Source organism: Bos taurus, chromosome 28 (assembly GCF_002263795.3).
Source record: "Bos taurus isolate L1 Dominette 01449 registration number 42190680 breed Hereford chromosome 28, ARS-UCD2.0, whole genome shotgun sequence".
Lineage (NCBI taxonomy): Eukaryota > Metazoa > Chordata > Mammalia > Artiodactyla > Bovidae > Bos > Bos taurus.
In genome coordinates this window covers 27,962,568-27,981,931 of record NC_037355.1, presented here as the reverse complement: position 1 = coordinate 27,981,931, position 19,364 = coordinate 27,962,568, and the positions used below count along the sequence as shown (strand labels likewise).

At 52.2% G+C, this 19,364-nt stretch overlaps 2 protein-coding genes across 6 annotated transcripts in view; one reads left to right on the top strand and one right to left on the bottom strand.

Moving 5' to 3' along the window:
- PSAP (prosaposin) overlaps positions 1 to 16,746 on the top strand; it is a gene marked incomplete at its 5' end in the record, with an annotated part of 32,464 nt that extends 15,718 nt beyond the window's left edge. The window contains 13 exon segments of the mRNA NM_174161.3: positions 2,474 to 2,607; positions 4,674 to 4,748; positions 5,308 to 5,433; positions 6,372 to 6,575; positions 6,959 to 7,102; positions 8,202 to 8,258; positions 12,395 to 12,526; positions 14,033 to 14,128; positions 14,455 to 14,641; positions 14,728 to 14,885; positions 15,205 to 15,285; positions 15,575 to 15,682; positions 16,652 to 16,746. Of these exon segments, the coding sequence (NP_776586.1) occupies positions 2,474 to 2,607; positions 4,674 to 4,748; positions 5,308 to 5,433; positions 6,372 to 6,575; positions 6,959 to 7,102; positions 8,202 to 8,258; positions 12,395 to 12,526; positions 14,033 to 14,128; positions 14,455 to 14,641; positions 14,728 to 14,885; positions 15,205 to 15,285; positions 15,575 to 15,682; positions 16,652 to 16,687 (1,538 nt within the window). The 3' untranslated portion in view covers positions 16,688 to 16,746.
- A 1,241-nt stretch (positions 16,747 to 17,987) lies between these two features.
- CDH23 (cadherin related 23) overlaps positions 17,988 to 19,364 on the bottom strand; it is a 460,382-nt gene continuing 459,005 nt past the window's right edge. For 2 of the 5 annotated variants that reach the window (XM_059882621.1, XM_024986798.2), the window contains one exon: positions 18,068 to 19,036. In XM_059882621.1, the coding sequence (XP_059738604.1) occupies positions 18,710 to 19,036 (327 nt within the window). In that variant the 3' untranslated portion in view covers positions 18,068 to 18,709. Of the gene's footprint in view, positions 19,198 to 19,364 lie in introns of all 5 variants that reach the window. The other 3 variants (XM_059882623.1, NM_001191206.3, XM_059882622.1) reach the window with 3 other exon arrangements.

Here is a 19,364-nt window from a genome sequence, read left to right as displayed (position 1 = left end):
TGTTGTGAACCTGGCACGTGTCTTCCCACAGAGACCAAACCAGACCAACAGCTTTTGGCATGCGGCCAGTTCTGTTGAGCTCATGAACTGGTTGTGGGTTGTGGTGTTTTTGCTCCAAAAGGTCAGAGAGGGCTGTAATCTGGGCAGCAGGTTGGGAATTTGTTTGTTGGTGTCTGAAGGGGCGCACATCATCTGACTTGAGCTTTGTGGTAATGTGCGACTCCCATCTTTGCATGAATAGTTTGTGGAACTATAACTAGACTTGAATGCTAGTAAAGTGTTACAGCAATGGCATTTCCTTCCTTACGGAGGGAGAGCGCCTGCCACCCTCATTGTGTGTAGCCCATGGTGGGAGGGTGGGTGTGAGAGAGAGAGGTGTCTGTAGAATTTGCCGTGTCCTCTCGGTTTACTGGGTGAAGCAGCATGATGCCTGAGGTGCTAAATCTGTTTGTTTCACGGCTCTGGGGTTTTCTTCCCAGACCCCCACCAAATGTTTTCTGTTTGCAATAGAAGTTCAGCCCTGTCATGATATATGCTGGAATTTGACCCCTGGGCGGTCGTCCATCTACGTGCAGCCTGATATAATCTGTAGTTTCCTAGTGAGGTGTGAATGTGAGAGTTTTCTTGCTGTTTTTCAGTTACACAATTAAGGAATACCATAGCAATGGCAGCCCACTCCAGTACTCTTGCCTGGAAAATCCCATGGACGGAGGAGCCTGGTGGGCTGCAGTCCATGGGGTCGCTAGGAGTCGGACACGACTGAGCGACTTCACTTTCACTTTTCACTTTCATGCATTGGAGAAGGAAATGGCAACCCACTCCAGTGTTCTTGCCTGGAGAATTCCAGGGACGGGGGAGCCTGGTGGGCTGCCGTCTATGGGGTCGCACAGAGTCGGACACGACTGAAGTGACTTAGCAGCAGCAGCATAGACCTGTTCTAAGAAACACACAAGCGCTCTCAGGCAGTTTATAAAGTATTGTTTAAAAATTACACACACACAACATGCCTTTGGGAATTAAATAATTTAGCCAACCACATTGTTTTATTTTCTGATTTTTGTAAAACCCCAATTTCGTATTCTTTTTGAAATTTTTTGGTTTGACATACGTCATCTTTATAAGTATACTTAGCAGCTGCATATTTTGGTGAGAATATCACTAGTTTCCCCTGATTTTTGAGTTTCCCCTGATTTTTTGACCATTTGGCTTACATCTGCCTTTTTTTAATATGGTAAATTTTACTTAATATATATACTTATGTGTGTCGATTTTACCTGTTAAATTACTGTATTTCCTGACAGTGTTTTATTAGAAGTGGACTTTTGAAGAGGAATTTCTCTCTCCAGTTCTTAAAATATATTAATACATTTTGAGAAATGCTTACCAGTCACACTGCTGTCAGCCTTATAATAATGCATTTTTACCACAAATTTGTCACTGTTTTGTGACAAGGTTTTTGTCTCCCCTTGGCTATTCAGACATATGGCGCCTTCTCACTTTAACCTGCGTTTCTTTGGTCCCAGGTGACTCTCTTTATTTTTTGCTAATCCCGTTTCTGTGGCTGTGACGTCTATGCGAGTACTTGCCTTGTTACACCATAGATGAAACTCCATGTGTGCAACTGGTTTCAAGTGGGCACACATATACTTTGTGATATCTCAGTAGCTATGTAGTCTTGTTTTTTGCTAGTTGATTTGTTTATATGCAGAAACTCACCCAATTGATTTATAAAGGGTCTTGTCTACTACAACAACATTCAGTTCATTCGCTTAATCGTGTCTGACTCTCTGCGACCCCATGGGCTGCAGCACGCCAGGCTTCCCTGTCCATCACCAACTCCTGGAGCTTGCTCAAACTCCTGTCCATTGAGTCGGTGACGCCATCCAGCCATCGCATCCTCGGTCGTCCCCTTCTCCTGCCTTCAGTCTTTCCCAGCATCAGAGTCTCTTCCAATGAGTCAGTTCTTCATATCAGGTGGCCAAAAATATCAGCATCAGTCCTTCCAATGAATATTCAGGGCTAATTTCCTTTAGGATTTACTGAGAATGCAAGAGCCATTGTTTTTTAGGCTATGAATCTTGGTGGTCTCATTCCAGTTTTTTAAGCTTTGGCTAGTTTTCATTCTGTAGAAGTTTGAATCTTGTTTTTAAACCTGCCAGTCTTTTATTTTTTGATTTCTTTCTTTACTTCGTGGAAGTTTCTAATGATTAAAATGACTGGTCTGTTGCCTGATACTGTTCTAAAAATAGTGGTCGAGGAAAACCGTTACTGAAACCAGTGAACCAGATGGGTAGTCCCTCCCCACGCGGGACACAGGAGGCAGTGCAGCTCCTCGGCTGTGTGACTCGCATCTCCCGTAGCTGGGCAGGGGCGGCCGAGTGTTCCCACAGAATGCCAGGGCCCTATCCCGGGGCAGCGAGGGAGGCGGGCCTCGTGGGAGTGGGCCATGTGCTCACGCTGGTTCTGCTTGCAGCTCTCGCCAGCCCCGTCCTGGGCCTGAGGGAATGTACCAGAGGCTCGGCCGTGTGGTGCCAGAATGTGAAGACGGCGGCCGACTGCGGGGCCGTGCAGCACTGCCTGCAGACCGTCTGGAGCAAACCGACTGTGGTGAGTGTCGTCTGGAACGGCTGCCCGCAGTGCAGCGCTCTCTCCTGCCTCCTCTTGTTTGCTCCTCCGCATGACCCTGGGGAGGCAGGACCTGTTTGTCAGGGGCGCTGGGCGGGGTACCCACAGGGAGTGATGGAGGGCTGGCGTGGGGAGGCCCCCCTCCGCCAGTCACTCATGTCTTCATGCGCAGACGGGCAGGAGGCCTCCGCATGTGCCCCGCTCTGTGCTGTCTGCCCCAGATAAGGTGTGGCTGCCATTCCCGGGGCTGCACCCATGGGTACAGCTCTGCCCTTGTCACTCATCAAAGTAGATGCTAAGCTTTTGAAAATCTTTTCCCCCTCTTTTGCTATTTTCTCTCTCTGCCTCTCAAACAGGCACATCATTGATTCAGACCCTAGAGCTTGGTAGCTATCGAAATTTTATTTCCAGTTACAGCCAACCTGGAAAAGATGCCACTGATTTTTCATCTGAGCAGTGATAAATATATAGCACATTAATGTGGGAAAACTCTTGAGATGACAGACCTCAAGTGCGCACTGCACGCAGTCTGAACCTTCTCAGGAGACACCCAAGCTCTGCTGCTGAGTCAGCCGACTCTGGGAAGTGCTTCCACCCATGGTACAAGCCAGCTTTGACTGTGTGGAGCCTGAAGTCTTAACACTTGTCTGTGGCTCCTAGTACTTCACTAAGAGAAGAAGAGTTAATTAAATAACACTGCTCTTTAAGTTTCTGAATTCACTCTTGACCTGCTATCTGTGGCCAGAATTTCAGATTTTGTTTCTCATTTGCTTCTGGTCTTGTTTTTAATACTGCTTCCTCTTTTGAAGTTTAGTGTGTCATGAGGAGAGCTTTTTAGATCTCTCTCTCTCGACAGGGCAGTCTTAATGGACATCTGAACCTCACGGGCACTCATTCAGGATGGCCAAGTGGCTCCATGCATGGGATTAGCCTGATTAGGTCCGAAGGTTCAAGGCAGTTTCTCTAAATGCAGCTGAATTCACAGGTGTTCCTTTATCTCACCTGTGTCAGTTGAGACGTGTCAGTTCCTTCTTCATGGGTCGAGAATCAGTTGACGTACGGAAGGGAACACCCCACAAGCTTTGAGGACTGGCTAGACTTTGCATGGTCCTGGGTCACGGAGGGGTGCCAGGTTTTCCGTCTCTGAGCTCTGCAGCGGTGACGTGTGGCCCCCACTGGCGTGCAGCACGGCCCAGGAGGTGGAAAGCAGATGAAGGGCTGGCAGTGGCGTCAGTGTGAGTGTGCAGAGGGTCTGGCTGGGCCTGTTTCCCTGCCTTCCCCTCCTTTCTCTGCACCACAGTACCAATTTTCTCTGATTTTTGCTACTCTGATTTCCAGCTGGTTTTTAAAAATAGTTATTTACTTAGGCTTCCCTTGTGGTTCAGCTGGTAAAAGAATCTGCCTGCAGTGCAGGAGACTGGGTTCGATCCCTGGGTTGGGAAGATCCGCTGGAGAAGGGAAAGGCTACCCACTGCAGTATTCTGGCCTGAAGAATTCCAGGGGCTGTATAGTCCATGCAGTCACAAAGCGTCGGATATGACAGAGTGACTTTCACGTCACTTAGCCAGGTCTTGGTTGCAGCAAGCAGGATCTTCAGTGGACGTGAGCAAATTCTTGGTTGTGGCATGTGGGATGTGGTGCCCTGACCAGGGGTCAAGCCCAGGCCCCCCTGCATTGGGAGCATGGAGTCTTAGCCACTGGACCACCGTGGAAGTCCCTCCAGCTGATAGATTTCGAGCCTCAGTTTCCTCACAGGTGTGCTGTGAGCAGGTATATGAAGTGTGGCTGGCGCCAGGCGCACTGAGCGCGGCGCCGAGGGGTGGGGGGCACTCTGTGCCTCCCATAGGAGCGTGGAGTAGTGATCAGCACACCTGATCCTCCCCTGTGGTGTCCGTGCTTCTCACCTGGGTTGGGGACTGGCCTGTGCCGTGTGTCAGAGGTGGCCCTGGCTGGATGGAGTGAGAAAGAAGGCCGCGGTGATCTTCAGCCACGTGCAGTGTGAGTTTTGTCTTACAAATACAGACCTCTCTTGTGTTCTTTCCTCTTAGAAATCTCTTCCCTGCGACATATGCAAAGATGTCATCACTGCAGCTGGTAACCTGTTGAAGGACAACGCCACCGAGGTGGGCCGCCACAGTGTGTGTGGCCGTGTGTGAGTGGCGGCTGTGTGGCTGTGCATCGGTTCCTCACAGAGCTGTGATTCTGGGGTCCAACTGGGAATAGTCCAGGCCCAGGTGGGAAATAACTGTCCCATGGGCCACAGACTGTTTCTGTCACATGATCCCCCCACCCCCATCCTTTAGAAACGTAAGAACCTTTCTCAGCCGCCGGCTGTACAAAAACAAGCTGTGGGCACTAGTTTGCTGACTCCTGAGCTCAGCATTAAATGCCCTTGGTTGACAGGGAGTTTGTATCACATGCTGTTAACCTTTAGGTTCATTTTTTGGCGATTTCTGCTCAGAGTTCCCTGTGCCTGTCAGATTGCAGGTCCGAGCATCTCTGTTTTGAATAGTGCTCGCGTCTGCTTTCTGCCTCATTGGTCTAACAGAGTCATGGCTCCTCACTAGCCCTCTCCCATGTCCTTTTCCCTGAGGGCCGCTGGAGCTGGAGGGCCTCTTGCATTCTGTCCCTTGGCGGAGAAGAGGTCCATTCTGGTCTGACTCTTGGCTCTGTCCTCTCTAGCAAGAGATCCTCATGTACTTGGAGAGGACCTGTGACTGGCTCCCTAAGCCGAACATGTCTGCCTCCTGCAAGGAGATCGTCGACTCATACCTCCCAGTCATCCTGGACATGATTAAAGGACAGATGGTATGTGATGGAGAAGAGCCTCTTTTTTTAGGGCACCTCTGAAGCCAGGGGAGGTTCCAGATCAGGTTACAGTGACCACGATGGAGAGTTCATTGGTAGATTAGGATTTTGTCAACAGATCTTTTCTACAGTTTTAATATCCAGAATGGCTTTGGCACAGCAGGCCACTCAGCTTGTAATGGTCAAGGGTTGGGGAGGGCATAGGAAATACGGGAAGTCATAGAATTATTGAGGGAATGTAAACTGGTGTAACAGTTATAGGTGTTGATTTGATAACTCATGTCAGCCATAAGGATGCTTGACTTTCATTTAGTAAGTATCTGTTATGCATAAACCGCATGTCATAGGTTGGGTTTTCAGCAAGGAACAAGGAGCCAAGTTCGTGAATTTGGAAGAACTCTAAAAACCTCTAGTGGGGCGGGGGTGTCCTGGGCGGGGACCACAGTTTTGGTGCGGAAAGCAGGGCTCACCACAAGACCTCAGGCCATGTTCCAGCATTGCCGGTGCAGTGGGGAGTCCTGGGAGGGGTTCACGGGAGAAGCGACAGGATCCTTGTTCAGAGGGGTTGATCTGGGTCCCACCAATGGGGAGCTCCGAGAGGGGAAGCTGGCGGGACGGTCAGGTATGAGATGTGAGGCGGGTGGGGGAGGCGGAGAGCCGCACGTTGTCTTAGAGGATAAATGGACTAGACCTGCTGGTGGACGGGGCTGCAGGCAAGGGGAGAGTTAGTCGTGCCTTCCAGGTTTGTGGCCCGTGCCTCTGGGAGGACGGTGGTAGCACCATTTGTTAAAATGGAGCTGCGGAGGGTTGAGTGGTTCAGTTTGAGGTGCCTGTGAGCTGGGCATGGGCACGTGAGTCAAGCAGGGAGAATTCTGAGGCACCAGGTGGCCTGTTTGCTTCTGGGGCAAGGGTTTCCATTTGGGCCTCTTTCCCCCCAGAGCCGTCCCGGGGAGGTGTGCTCCGCTCTCAACCTGTGTGAGTCTCTTCAGAAGCACCTGGCGGAGCTGAATCACCAGAAACAACTCGAGTCCAATCAGATCCCGGAGCTGGATATGGCTGAGGTGGTGGCTCCCTTCATGGCCAACATCCCCTTCCTCCTGTACCCTCAGGACGGCTCCCACAGCAAGCCCCAGCCCAAGAAGGTGAGGCGCCGGGCCAGGCTGCTCAGGGCCCTGTTTGGGGTTGGGGTGGAACCAGAGCTGAGACACAGAAGGGGCAATGTGTACAGTTCTGAACCCGGGGCCTCATTCCTTCACCTGACTCCACAGTTACCCCAGCCACCCTTCAAATGGTTGAGCCACGGAGATTCTGAAGAACTGGGATGTTTAACATGCCCCCTTTCCTGTTAAGTTTCACTGTGATAAATGCCTGCATGGTTTTAAACTTCAGTCACTTTAGAGCCTATAAAAGCACGTTAGGAACTGTTTAGGGACTCACTTCTAGTGCTATAGTATGAGCATGTAGGAGTCTGAATACCCTGAGCTGTTTAAGGAGGGTGTAGAGCCTAACCACCCCGTCTGTCTAGGCTAATGGGAACGTCTGCCAGGACTGCATTCAGCTGGTAACCGACGTCCAGGAAGCTCTGAGGACCAACTCCACCTTCGTTGAGGCCTTGGTGGACCACGCTAAGGAGGAGTGCGACCGCCTGGGGCCTGGCATGTCCGACATGGTGAGCCTTGCCTCCTGCATCGCAGGGTGTTCTGGGCCAGGGAGCTGGGCTCTGGAGATAGGAGTGGGACAGCCAAGAAAGCTCACTTCTGGGGTACCACTTCAGGTTCCACCTAAGGGCCCTGAGGAAGAGATCGTTCTTCTTTTCTCTCAGTTGCCACGTGTGTGAGGAACAAGAATAGAACCACGTAGAACCCTGGTTTGAAAGGTTGGGCTGTCGTATGTTCATAACTGTGCTGTCCCTGCCACCCGCAGGGCGGTTCCCTGGGGGAAGCTCAGGCCCCTGGATGGCAGGAGGCTCGCCCAGCACCCCTTCTTTAACTCTGGAGGATGTTGGTCCTGTGGAGTCAGAAATTCTGTTAGCTCCACGAAGGTTTTATTTCTTGGACCCTCATGAGATTGACATCTAAAACCAAATGCTGTTTAATGCCCGACAACTTGGAAGCTAAACCTCTGTTAGACCTGGACTCCTGGGTCTGGGTTCTAGAGCCACCTTTCCAGGTGGAGCTCTGGAAGCTAAGGGTCCCTTTCTGTCCACGTAAACCTGGGACACTCTTAGCCTCATTGAAGAGTCTTTGTATGTTTGCTATGTCAGTTGGCTTCCCCAGACTAACCTCTCTGAGGGCTGTTATATCACCCTCCGTTTTCTTGCTTATAGACACTTCACAGTCATGACCAGAGGGTCTGCAAGAAATACCTAGATATTTATGAAAATCATTATAACTTAACTGGATTATACTAGATTTAAACTTTATAATCCTGTCTAAGAACATGTTAAATGAATTTGGGAAGTAATCTCAAATTGATCAGTGTATCTCACAGTTACCCTAAATTGCCCCTGAGTAGTTGCTGTGTGACCTTGGGGAAAGCAAGGGCCATAAAAGGAGATTGGAGGACCTCATCTCTAAGGGCCTTTGGAAAACATTTTCAAAACACTTTGCCATTTTTTGTCTTATTGAGGCTGCCCAGAATAGACATTGATAGGATTCTGCTCTTGGAAACCTGCCTTGATATTTGCATATTGACACTGTTGGAAAGGCTGGCGTGGTGGTATATTATTGTAGCAGTGTTTTACTAAAAGTGTGTTTCTGTCTCTCCAGTGCAAGAACTACATCAACCAGTATTCGGAAGTTGCTATCCAAATGGTGATGCATATGGTAGGTAGCATTTCTCTTTGTCTCAGGCTGTGATTTCTAGGATTTTGAAAGTTGTACAGTTTATTTTCCCTTTTTTACCTTTGAGTACTGAATTAAACCAAAAGGAGCCCTCTTTGACCACCTACAGTTTAGTACCGCCCCCTCGCGTTCCCCGGGCCGGGGAAGGGCGGGAGCAGCCTGACCTGGGGACTGCCGTGGTGGCTTCCTGGCGGCCTGTTTGCCTCTGTGTCTGTGAGCCGGCCATCAGATTTCCGGTATCTGGCCTCATTCTGGGACCCGTGGGAAAAGCTGCTCTGTAGCTTGGCCAGGCCTGAGGATTGCTCTGTTGTAGCCTGAGTTCTGAACGAGGAGAATCCGCCTCCCACGGTTGGTCCTCGCTCTGCAGCAGTGTCGGCTGCGGCTGCTGCTTGAGCCCGTAACCGCTGCCCTTGCTTCTGATACATCCAGGTGGTTGGGGGTGGTCCTCCACTATTAGAGGCAGAAAACATCCATCGCGTGGAGGGAAGCCAGCTAGCTCCATGCAGGGAACGGTACAGAGCAGGGTGGTCTGAAGGCATCCTCACACAGGGAAGATGCCCTGGCCTCGTAGGATCTATCTGATCCGCAGCGGGTGAGGGGTGGGTTGTATTTAATACTGCTTTCTGTCTGTCATGCTGACTTCCTAACTGCGTTGAGATTGGCCTACAGTTCTTAAGTTTGTTCTCTAACCAGGGATCAGAAAGCCATGGCCTGGTAGTTTTATTGGAGTATAGTGATACCCATATTTGCACTGTAATAGTAGGATTGAGCAGTTAAGACCTTAGGGCTGTAACGCCTAAGTGAGTTACTCTCTGGCCCTGATCTGACCACTCAGGGGTTCCATCAGGCATAATAGAATTTTTGTGGAAATATTACTCACACCCTGCCTTGTTCTAAAAATAGTTTAAAGGCAAAGGGCTTTTGCATACAAAGACATGCTGCTAAAGCAGGAAAAAATAAGCCTTTGATGTGGCATGGTCTAGTTAAGTGCTTCGTCACAGCTAACAAAATATTTTTATTATTTTTAAAAATCATGCTGTATAGACATATTTGGAAATAGGGATAATTACCCGTATTTTTGCATTTTTGTCTAAACTCGTCTTGGTCATTAAATATACTGCATGTACAATTGCTAAATGGCTGCATAATATTTCCACTGTACAGATAAAATTCCTTATGGCTGGTGTTGAGGTTGTTTTCAGGTTTGCTCTTAGGATAAACCGTATGATGAACATCCGTAGAGCCAAAGAGATAGACATGCACATCCCTGTTTTTTCCCCTCAAGATAGGTGAATGGTAAGTAAGACTGGATTGCTGAGTAAAGGGCAAGGCTTTGGCGCGCGGGCTTGCCTCGAAGACGCCACAGGTTTAGTTTCGGACCACTGCAGTACAGCGAATCAGATCAGGATAAAGTGAGTCAAACAGATATTTTGGCTTTCAAAAAAATTTCATTTGAAATTTCATATGAAAGTTACGTTTGTACCACACTCTGTGAAATATGCAGTAGCATTAGGTTTAAAGAAACAATGTATATACCTTAAATAAAAATACTTTATTGCTAAAAAATACTACCACGGAAGCCTTTAATAGTAGTAACATTAGAGATTATTGATCACACAGATCACCTTAACTAGTAAGATAAAAAATTTGAAGTACTGCAAGAATTACCAAAATATGACACAGAGACATGTAGTGAGCAAATGTAACAGAGGGGGTCAGTAGACTTGCTTGAAGCAAGGTTGCCCCAAACCTTCAATTTGTGTAACCTGTGACGCTCACCAAACTGAGGCATGCCTGCATTGTCAGACCAGCCTTCCAGGCTGGCATTTGGCCACCTGGGGGCAGTCTGCCCTGAGACCTGGGCCAGGGCTCCATGGCCTCTCTGGGTGTATTTGATGTTCTAAGACGGTGCTCTGATTTGAGCAGCCCCGTGTCTTGTTCCCGGCTGCTCATCACCAGCCTGAGGCGAGAGCCTTGCAGGCGAGGTGGGCTTGGCTTCTGAGCTAGGAGAGCCCTTCATAACTGGTGCTTTCCGGGGACTTGCTGCTCAGGGTTCCGATTCGTTGTCAGGGACAAGGGGACGGTGCACAGACAGGCTGGACAGTGTGGTCTGACCCTTGAAGGGAGAGCAGCTTTCAGGCCCCCATGTGCAGGCAGTAGTAGGCTCAAGGAAGGTTGCTGATAGATGCCTGAAAGGGCATTTCCCCTAAACTTCCGGTGACAGACGTTTTTACACCTAGTTAACTGCTTGATTATTGTTGTTTCAATTTTTTCTTAACTGTTGTGTCCTTTCCTTTCTCTTATTTTCATCTCCAATTTCCTGTTTTTTTTTTTTTTTTTGTTCAACAGCAGGATCAGGTATGTGATGGGGATTTGCTTGTAGTAGTGGTTTGCTGCTGCTTGTAGTTATTTTGCTCATCTTTTTTTATATCAGCTCTGACAGATACAAGGAATGATTGTGACAGGTGGGCTCCCTCTCTCTGTTAACGAATCGGCTGGCAGGGGGAGAGTCTACATCTCTCCTGTGTGATTCAGCACTGGAGGGGTCAGGGGTTTCGTTTCCCCTGCAGGGGGACCCGAAAATGAAGCCTGCAGAGCCTTATGCTCTGGTCAGATGGGGGAGTGGCCGGCCACGTGCAGGCCACCAGTGGGTGGGGAACCGTGGGTGGCCTCTGGCCACTGCTTTCTGCAGTGCAGGCCTGAGTCCAGGGGGACGCCTTGTTTCTGTCAGGCCTCGGGAGAGCATTGCATGTCACAGTCATGTTTCTCATCAGCCCGGAAATGCTTCTGCTGCATGAGTGAGTCATTTGCAAATAGCGAGCAGACTGTTCCCCTGTCTGTTGGATCCAGAGAATTGGAAACAATCTCTTGATTATAGCTTCTCCTCCTCTGGGTGATGGGGTCCTTTGGGTTCTGGAGCCACATGAGACAGCTTGAGAGCAAGGCCATTGGTGGCAAAACCTGGGGACTGAGCCCCCCGACTGGACTTACTGAACCAGTGCCCTTTCAGGGTTGTACTGAGCACTGCCCTCCTCTAGTTCTAGAATTCAAGATTTTCAAAGGTATTATGAAGTCTAATAGGAGAACACCTTGGTTGAAATACCTGAATTTTCACATAGGCGTCCTCGAGGAGTTAGTATAGCAAAACTGGTCAGAGACAAAGCATCCATACCTCCTGATCTTGGTCTTTTTTCTAAAAAGCTTGCTCTGTCTGCAACCCTTCTCTGATTTTTTTTCCCCATTCTTAAAGCCTGTCAGAGATAGGATACCATGAGCCATGGCAGTGGGCTCGCTCTCTCCCATTAATAGGGCTTGTTTCTACAATCCTCTCCTCGCTGCTTTATGGTTTGGTGGTGGGAGGCAGATGCCATCAGGCCAGAGCAAGTTGCTGAGCGCGTTTGTTTACAAAGTATACCCAGCATGTATACTTCACTTGCTCTTGGCCACCTTCATAGTGAAATGGTTAAGGTGTTGTCCAGACTCTAGTTCTCTGTGGTTTGGTGTCTGGAGGGGAAGGGGATCAATCTGTGGATCTTCTGACTTGAACAGCTTCATCACTTGGGGAGACTGGGCTTTGGTGTGTGCTGTGTGTGTGCCATTATGAACACAGGCTGTGATTTTATAAAAAGTCAGCGTTTCCCCGTAATGCATCATTTTTAATGGTCCTGCCACCGAAAGATCCGGTATGGTTTTATTTGTAACACCTGGGGCTTAGTTAGGTCATGGGCATGCTTGGTTCTTCCTCCAGAAAGAACATATAGCTTACTTCCTCCTGAGAGCAAGCCAGCTTAACAGGAAAACAGGTTCTAGAACAGGCCAGGTGGCCTTGGAGAGGATTCGCTTGCCGGTGAAAGGTGTCAGGGGTCGTGCTTCTCTGGGTGCTCCCTGGCTGGAGCGACCTTGGTTGCTGATCTCCCTTCAAAGCTTTGCATGGCCTCCTCGGTACATGTGTATTTGCACAAGCCCCTTAGATTTAACATGAGTCTTCGCCTGACCAAGCTTTGACACTGGGTCTAGGATGTTCCTCCAGCACCGTGACCTTTGTGTGTAGCGCGTGGGACGGTGTGTGGGGGGAATGCGTGCCTGCTTCTTAACAGCTGCTTCTGTGCTCTTTTCAGCAACCCAAGGAGATCTGTGTGCTGGCCGGCTTCTGTGACGAGGTGAAGGAGATGCCCATGAAGACCCTGGTGCCTGCTGAGGTGGTCTCAGAGAACGTCATCCCTGCCCTGGGGCTGGTGGAGCCCATCAAGGTAGCCGGTGCCACTGGTTTATGATGGCCCGCCCTGCACAGCACACACGCCTGTGGCTCCCTGCTCGGTTTCTAAGGTTACTTGAGTTGGGGACCATTAGTTTACAGCATTCCCCTAAACTAAGCAGCACCCTCATTGTCATATGTTTCTTTCCCGAGTTACGTTCCCTAGTGCTCATGGGATCAAGTCTGCGTTTTTAACACACCTTTCAAGGCCACTTTCCAGTGCCTGGCTCCAGCCAGATCTTCCTGATGCGCTTTCTGTGGCCGCTCCCGCATCCTTCGTCACACTGTAGCCAGGGTCCCAGCTCGATGTTCCTAGAACACTCCCAGGGTTTGTGCAGGAGCGTCTCTGGGTGCTGCTGCTTGTGTTGTGTTGTTTCCTGAGCACCCTCCACTTGGTAAAGATCTCCTTCCTTCGATAATTGACTTCTGTTCAGTGTTCTTGCCTGGAGAATCCCAGGGACGGGGGAGCCTGGTGGGCTGCCGTCTCTGGGGTCGCAGAGTCGGACACGACTGAAGCGACTTAGCAGCAGCAGCAGCACTTCTTATGGGTGAGGTAGTGTTCTAGAGATTGAGGCCTACAGTAGTTCGTCAGCAGTGAACAGAATCACCCTTGTGTTCAAGGAGCACCCAGGCGTGCGGTGTCTCACCACCTGGCACGCATGTGCACTTCTTGTTCTGGAACTTTCCATGTTAGTGTTGCTTGACCTTTAGTGGTCTTGTTTCTTCCTGCAAGCTTCTCAGCATATGCCCTGTGTGGACCACGCATGGGTTAGGTGTCTGACTGCCCTTCCCGCTCCTGCCCAGTCCATATGCTCAGAGGCTGTGGCCCATCTCGCTGACTGCATTAGTGGCCAAAGTGGAGAAGTATAGCTTGTACCCTTAGACGTGTGTGGTACTTAAAATTAAAAACAAAATTCAGTTCCTTGGTTACGCTGGCCACATTTCAGGTGCTCTGTAGACACACATGGCCAGTGGCTGCTGTACTGGATGGTACAACTAGAGAAGGTTGTCATGGAAAGTTCTGTTCAGCATTGTTTTATCAAAGATAGGCTCTAGGAAAGCAATCTCAGGTGCTGAGACTTGAAAGTCAGGAGACGATCTCAGATGGGTTTAAAACTGTCTTCTAAATAGTAAAATACTGGGTCCTCTGTTCTACTGCCTCCTTCATCTCCCCAGAATGAATGCTGAATGATGAGGTGACTGGAACCAAACAGATGTTGAATGGACAGCTCTCTAGGGTTGGGGGACAGTTACTGCTTCTCGTCCTAGTTTTGGGTGGGAGGTGGAGCATTAGGGAAAGGGCCAGGTTTCCCACTGTACAGGAATTGCAGGGCCCAGGGCTCAGACACGAGGAAGAAGCCCCGCCCTGTTTGGAAAGCAGCAGAAAGTGGCTTCTGGGTGACACTAGCCCATCCTGGCCTCGGCCCCCTTTTAGAGGAGCAGGACCAGGGGGCGAGGCGAGGCTCTTGGTGGCAGTGTTCTTCTCCTGCCCTTTTAACAGAAGGACCCAGCCCCTGCAAAGGCTGACATTTACTGCGAGGTGTGCGAGTTTGTGGTGAAGGAGGTGGCCAAGCTGATTGACAACAACAGGACGGAGGTACGTGGATCTGGGGGCGTCTGCCGTGGCAGAGGGACAGCTCTCCTGGCCCTGGAGCCAGAACAGCCTCGTGGGAGGACCAGCAGAAGACCTGGGCTTGGCCCTGGCGGGTGAGGGACAGCAGCCTGGAGGTTGGAACACCCACTCCCCACCAGCAGGTCCCTCTGGGCTGGGGCTGGAGGAGGCACCTGCCCTGCTCTGAGCTCTAACCTTTGGGGGACAGCACCTTGCTTGTTGGCTGGTTTCCTGGTCCCATCAGCATTTTCAGAGTCTCTTCACCCCCATGCGGCCTCCCACCTTCTCACTGAGCCTCTCTCGTGTCTCAGGAAGAAATACTTCACGCGCTGGACAAAGTGTGCTCGAAGCTGCCCACATCCTTAGCTGAGCAGTGCCAGGAGGTGGTGGACACCTACGGCAGCTCCATCCTGTCTATCCTTCTGGACGAGGCGAGCCCCGAGCTGGTGTGCAGCATGCTCCACCTCTGCTCCAGCCGGGGGCTGCCGGCAGCGACGGGTGAGCTCCGGGGTGGTTGGGGCTGGCTGGCCCCTCCTGGGTGAGGCGGGGCCTCGCCGCCTCTGAGCCTGGGCTCTCTCGTGTAGTCCGTGTGATGCCGAGGAAGGACGGTGGCTTCTGCGAGGTGTGCAAGAAGCTGGTGGGCTATTTGGACCGGAACCTGGAGAAGAACAGCACCAAGGAGCAGATCCTGGCTGCCCTCGAGAAAGGCTGCAGCTTCCTGCCGGACCAGTACCGGAAGCAGGTATGCCGTGGGCTGCTTTCGGCCCAAGTGTCAGCACCTGCTCGGGGAGTGTAGGCGCTGGGCACTCATCGACTGTGCCTCTGGGTGAAGTTTGCCATTTCTGCCTCTGGCGTGGAGTCCACTGGGATTTTCTTAGAGGTGCCCTGTTGGCCCCAGTGGAGCCACCGGGAGGAAAATGAGCAGGTGTGGGTCGGTAGTTCACCTGGGCAGGGAGGCTGGCAGGGCCAGGAGTTCTGGCAGAAGAGCCTGTCGAGCACCCGCCTTGTCTGCCCGCGCGCTGCTTGCACTCACCCAGACCGCGCTGCTGTTTCTCTGACAGTGTGACCAGTTTGTGACGGAGTATGAGCCAGTGCTGATAGAAATCCTGGTGGAGGTGATGGACCCTTCCTTCGTGTGCTTGGTAAGCCGTGTGCTAGGCTGGTAGTTTCCTGGGTCGTGCCGCCTGGCAGGGGAGTGCTGTGTGGACCCTGGAAGGGTTCCTCTCAGATCTGGGGCTGGAGGCAGAGTCTGGGGACAGTGTATGAGAGAACCAGGCTTCCAGGCCCCACCACTTTACCGAGCAACCTTGCCTTTTTGGGAAAGTGCTTATTAGAGCTCTGATTCTAGCTGCTTCTAGCAGCTGATAATCTCAGTTTTGAAAAGGGTTAGGTGAGCAGACCTAATACTTTCTGCTCCTCTTGACCATATAGAAGATTGGAGCCTGCCCAGCAGCCCACAAGCCGCTTTTGGGAGCTGAGAAGTGTGTCTGGGGCCCGAGCTACTGGTGCCAGAACATGGAGTCGGCAGCCCTGTGCAACGTGAGTGACTGCTCTGTGGGCCCGCCTGCCAGGCCCATGCCTGTGCTCTGGTGGAGTGTGTGACGCCGAGGAGAGGGAGGCTCAGCTCTCTTTGTCTTCGGGTTAGGATGGGGGCGTGTGGTCACCAGCAAAAGCAGGGCTCCCTGCGCTCTCGTCTCAGGGGTGCTGGGTGGCAGGGGATGTTCTCCAGTGTACTTTGCTCCTGCTTTCTTGCTTCTGCCTTTGGTTCCCTTGTGACAGGGTCAGGTTCATAGGAAGTCAGTCACCCGAGGGATTGCACAAGGCCTGTTGGATTCTTGCACAAGGCCTCTTGTCCCTTGGCTCCCTCTTGCCCTGACTGGAGCCTGGCCTGGTTCTTCACCAGGGCCTGGCAGAGCTCTTCTCGAGCCACCCTGGGCGCTGGCTCCCAGCTGGGCGGCCACTCCTGGGTGACCTGTGCTGCTTTCCTGGGTGGAGACGTGTGTCTCAACTTCTGTTACCTGGTGTTTCTTTGCGCAACTTTCTCTTCCTTGTGGGGATTCTTTCAGTGAGCCAGTGTTGAGGGTGTGAGGCCCCCCCACCTCCAGCCCTTTGCCCCAGTACTCTGCCCTGCAGCACAGTCCATGGTGGAGTGGGATCCCCCGCTTTCCTGGGTACTTGGGCCAGTTCTGAGCTGGTATGAGCAGCTGAGTGTTAGCTGAGGAGTTTTGCCTTGGGGCCCTCTCTACAATCAGAGGGAGGGGTCCTGGCCCTACCTGCAGGGGCGCTGTTCACCCACTGCTCTGGACTCTTGCCTTACGAGTCTTAGAACCCCACCACATACTATGCCTGGGTTTAAGGGAGATAATGGCCTGGGTTTTCAGCATGTGTGCCCTCCGGCTGAGCTGGGCCAGGGTGTCGGGTCCTCTTTCTGGGTGCAGGCTCATGTGCTAAGGGGCGAGCGGTGGAGCGTGTCACCTGCAGACTAAACTGTCCCCTCTCTCCTGTCAGGCCGTCGAGCACTGCAGGCGTCACGTGTGGAACTAGGGGCACGTTCCGTCCTGGAGAAGCTGCAGCGTCTTTTCCTGCTCGTGTGTCTGGGGGAACGAACACACATCTGTTGACTTTGTTATAGAAATAGGACCCCCTCTCCCTCAGTCCCTTTCTTCTCCCCCTCTTTGTGGCGTTGCTGTCAGTGGCATGCTGACGTCGTTGCTTTCGTGTCCCTTTCTCTGCTAGACAGATGCCGACACGCGTACACTGGAGGTCTTCTGAGTCTGTCCCGAGTCTGTCCCTGCGTGTGGTTATGTGGAGGAGAGGGGGCTCTGGCTGGGACGTGAGCCGGAGCCTCCGGACGGAGGTGGCCCGTCCTCCTGGCTGGGCTTTGGGTGCTGGGGCCTCTGCCTGCTCTAACGAAGGAGTCGAGTCACCACCCCCTTTTGCGGGCCTGCTGACTGCAAAACAAAGGCAGTTTTATATGACAGATGGGAGACTTAGAATAATGAGGCTTTTTAAACAATGCGGTTCTCACTGTAACAGAGCTGGGGGGTGGGGGGGCGGGCTCGCTACCCCTGGGTCAACCTTCAGTTCGGCTTTCTTGTCTTTTCTGATGGATGTGGTTTTGGAGTTCTGTGGTTCTGGGTGGGAGGGGAAAAAACCAGTTCAGCTGAACGCGCCCTGCTAGCTCTCTGTGGAGGGCCTGTGGCTGCCTGTGTGCGTGTGTGTGGGCCCTCGTGGCGCCTCCTGCCTGCTCGTGCCCACCCTGGTGCCCAGCGCCAGCACCGCTCTGGGCAGGACGGCCCCTCCCCTCCGACCTCCCTCTTGTAGATGTTCTTTTTGACCTGCCAGTAAATGTGGATGGCAAGCTCCTAAGCCTCTGGCTTCCAGGTAGAAAAGGTCTGCTGGGTGTGCCGTCCCAGGGCCTCGGCTGCCGCCCTGCCTTCTTCTCTCCTGTTTGGCTGCTTCTGTTCCACTTCCGGTTGCCAGGAGAGAGCAAGACATGCGGTTGCTATTAAATGAACTTAATGATTTTTTGGTTTGTTTTGCACTAGAATTTCTGTGATTTAACAATAAAGTCTGTCAACCACAGCCTGAGTGTGTGTGATACCTCAGCCAGAAGAGTTTGGCTTCTGAAGGGCTCTTGAGGCTGTGAGCTGTAAGTGCCCAGCAGTCCTCAGGCCCCATTTGGCCACAGGAATGAAGTCCCATCTCTCGTTCTCCGTGGCAGCCAGTGGTCAGGGAGTGCCCCCGAAGATGGGTCCAGCTCTGGCCCGTGCTCACCCCCACCGCCCCCCTGCCCCAGCCCAGCCCCACAGGTAAGTTTACCAGAGTGACATGCTGGTTCCTTATGAGTTGCTTTTCTTTTTAAAATTCAGACCATTCCAGAGACGTTCAGTGCATACCAAGTGAACAAAACCGAGGGTAAAATATTGAGGGAATAACTTAGTTTAAAAGGGGGATACACACGAACATTCTACATTCAGAACCCAAGGGGAACATCAGTCGTTTTCTCTCTCTGAGCCGGGAACGTCTGGGAAGCCAGTGAAATGGAGCGGGTGCTCTTTGCTGACATTGACTGTGTCCGTGTGGCGAGACAGGAAGGACTCACTGCCCCACCTGCATGTCCAGTCAGGGCTGTGGCAGAAATGTGTTGGGGCTTGAGCTGGAGTCCAAGAGTCAAGGCCAGGCCGGGCATGCCTGCCCTGGGCTCCCGTGCAGTGGGCTAGGGTTGGGGGGACAGGGCCGGCTTGGCCTCTTTCAGCTCAGCCTGGGCTGAGTTGGACCTCAGACTCCTGGAGTCTCGGTGACCCTCCTTACCTCGTCCCTAGATGCTTACCATTTGTTTGGTTTTCTTAGAAAAATAACTTTTATGAAGGTAGAGATCAGATGCTGAATGAGCGTCTGGCAGAAGTGGAATCTGGGCAGCTGAGGCAGGCCCTGTTGCTGGGCCAGCCCCAGGTTGTGTGCCCAGAGCTGCCCCCGGAGGGGCCCGCACCCCGGAGGTCCTGCCCCTGCTCTGGCGCCTGGAGGGGCTGGGCTGCTCATACCAGGTGGGCTCCCCCCATCGAGTCACAGCTCCGTGATCTCCAGGGGGCTCTCCATGATCACGTCTCGAAGCTTATGCAGGGGTGTGGATTTGGCAGACTCTGTGCGGGCGTTGCGCTCAAAGGCGCTGGCCTCGGCCGTTGTCAGCGTCTCCAGCGAGCGGCCCAGGCCCTTCTGGTCATCCTCGGGCAGGCTGTTGAGGTCAGTGGCCAGCAGCGTGCCCGTGCTCCCGTGCATCACATGGATCCCGTCTGGCCCTCTGAGCTCGGTAGGCGGCTTGTGGCAGAAACGCAGGCTGCCCTGGCCGGGGCTGCGCTCCCCTGGCTCCTCTTCCAGCTCGGTCTGGATCAGCTGCAAGAGGCCAGGACCCCCACATGCTCAGGGCCTGCCCCTGCGCAGGTCAATGGCCCCAGAGTCCCACCTGCTACGGGCTTGTTTTCTCCTTACTGCACACAAGGAACCCCGGGCTTGGGTCTCAGAAGCCTGCGCAGCCTATGACCGTGTTGCTCAAACTGGGTACAAAGGAGAACCATAGATACGTCTGGTGTTACAGGTGTGTTTCTGCAGAGCATGGGGTTCCTATGAGAATCTGTGTAAGTTCCTGTATTCACTCAGATCTACGAAGATCCCGTGACTGCAACTGTGGAACCTGGACTTGCTACCGGGCTGGCCTCAAGCA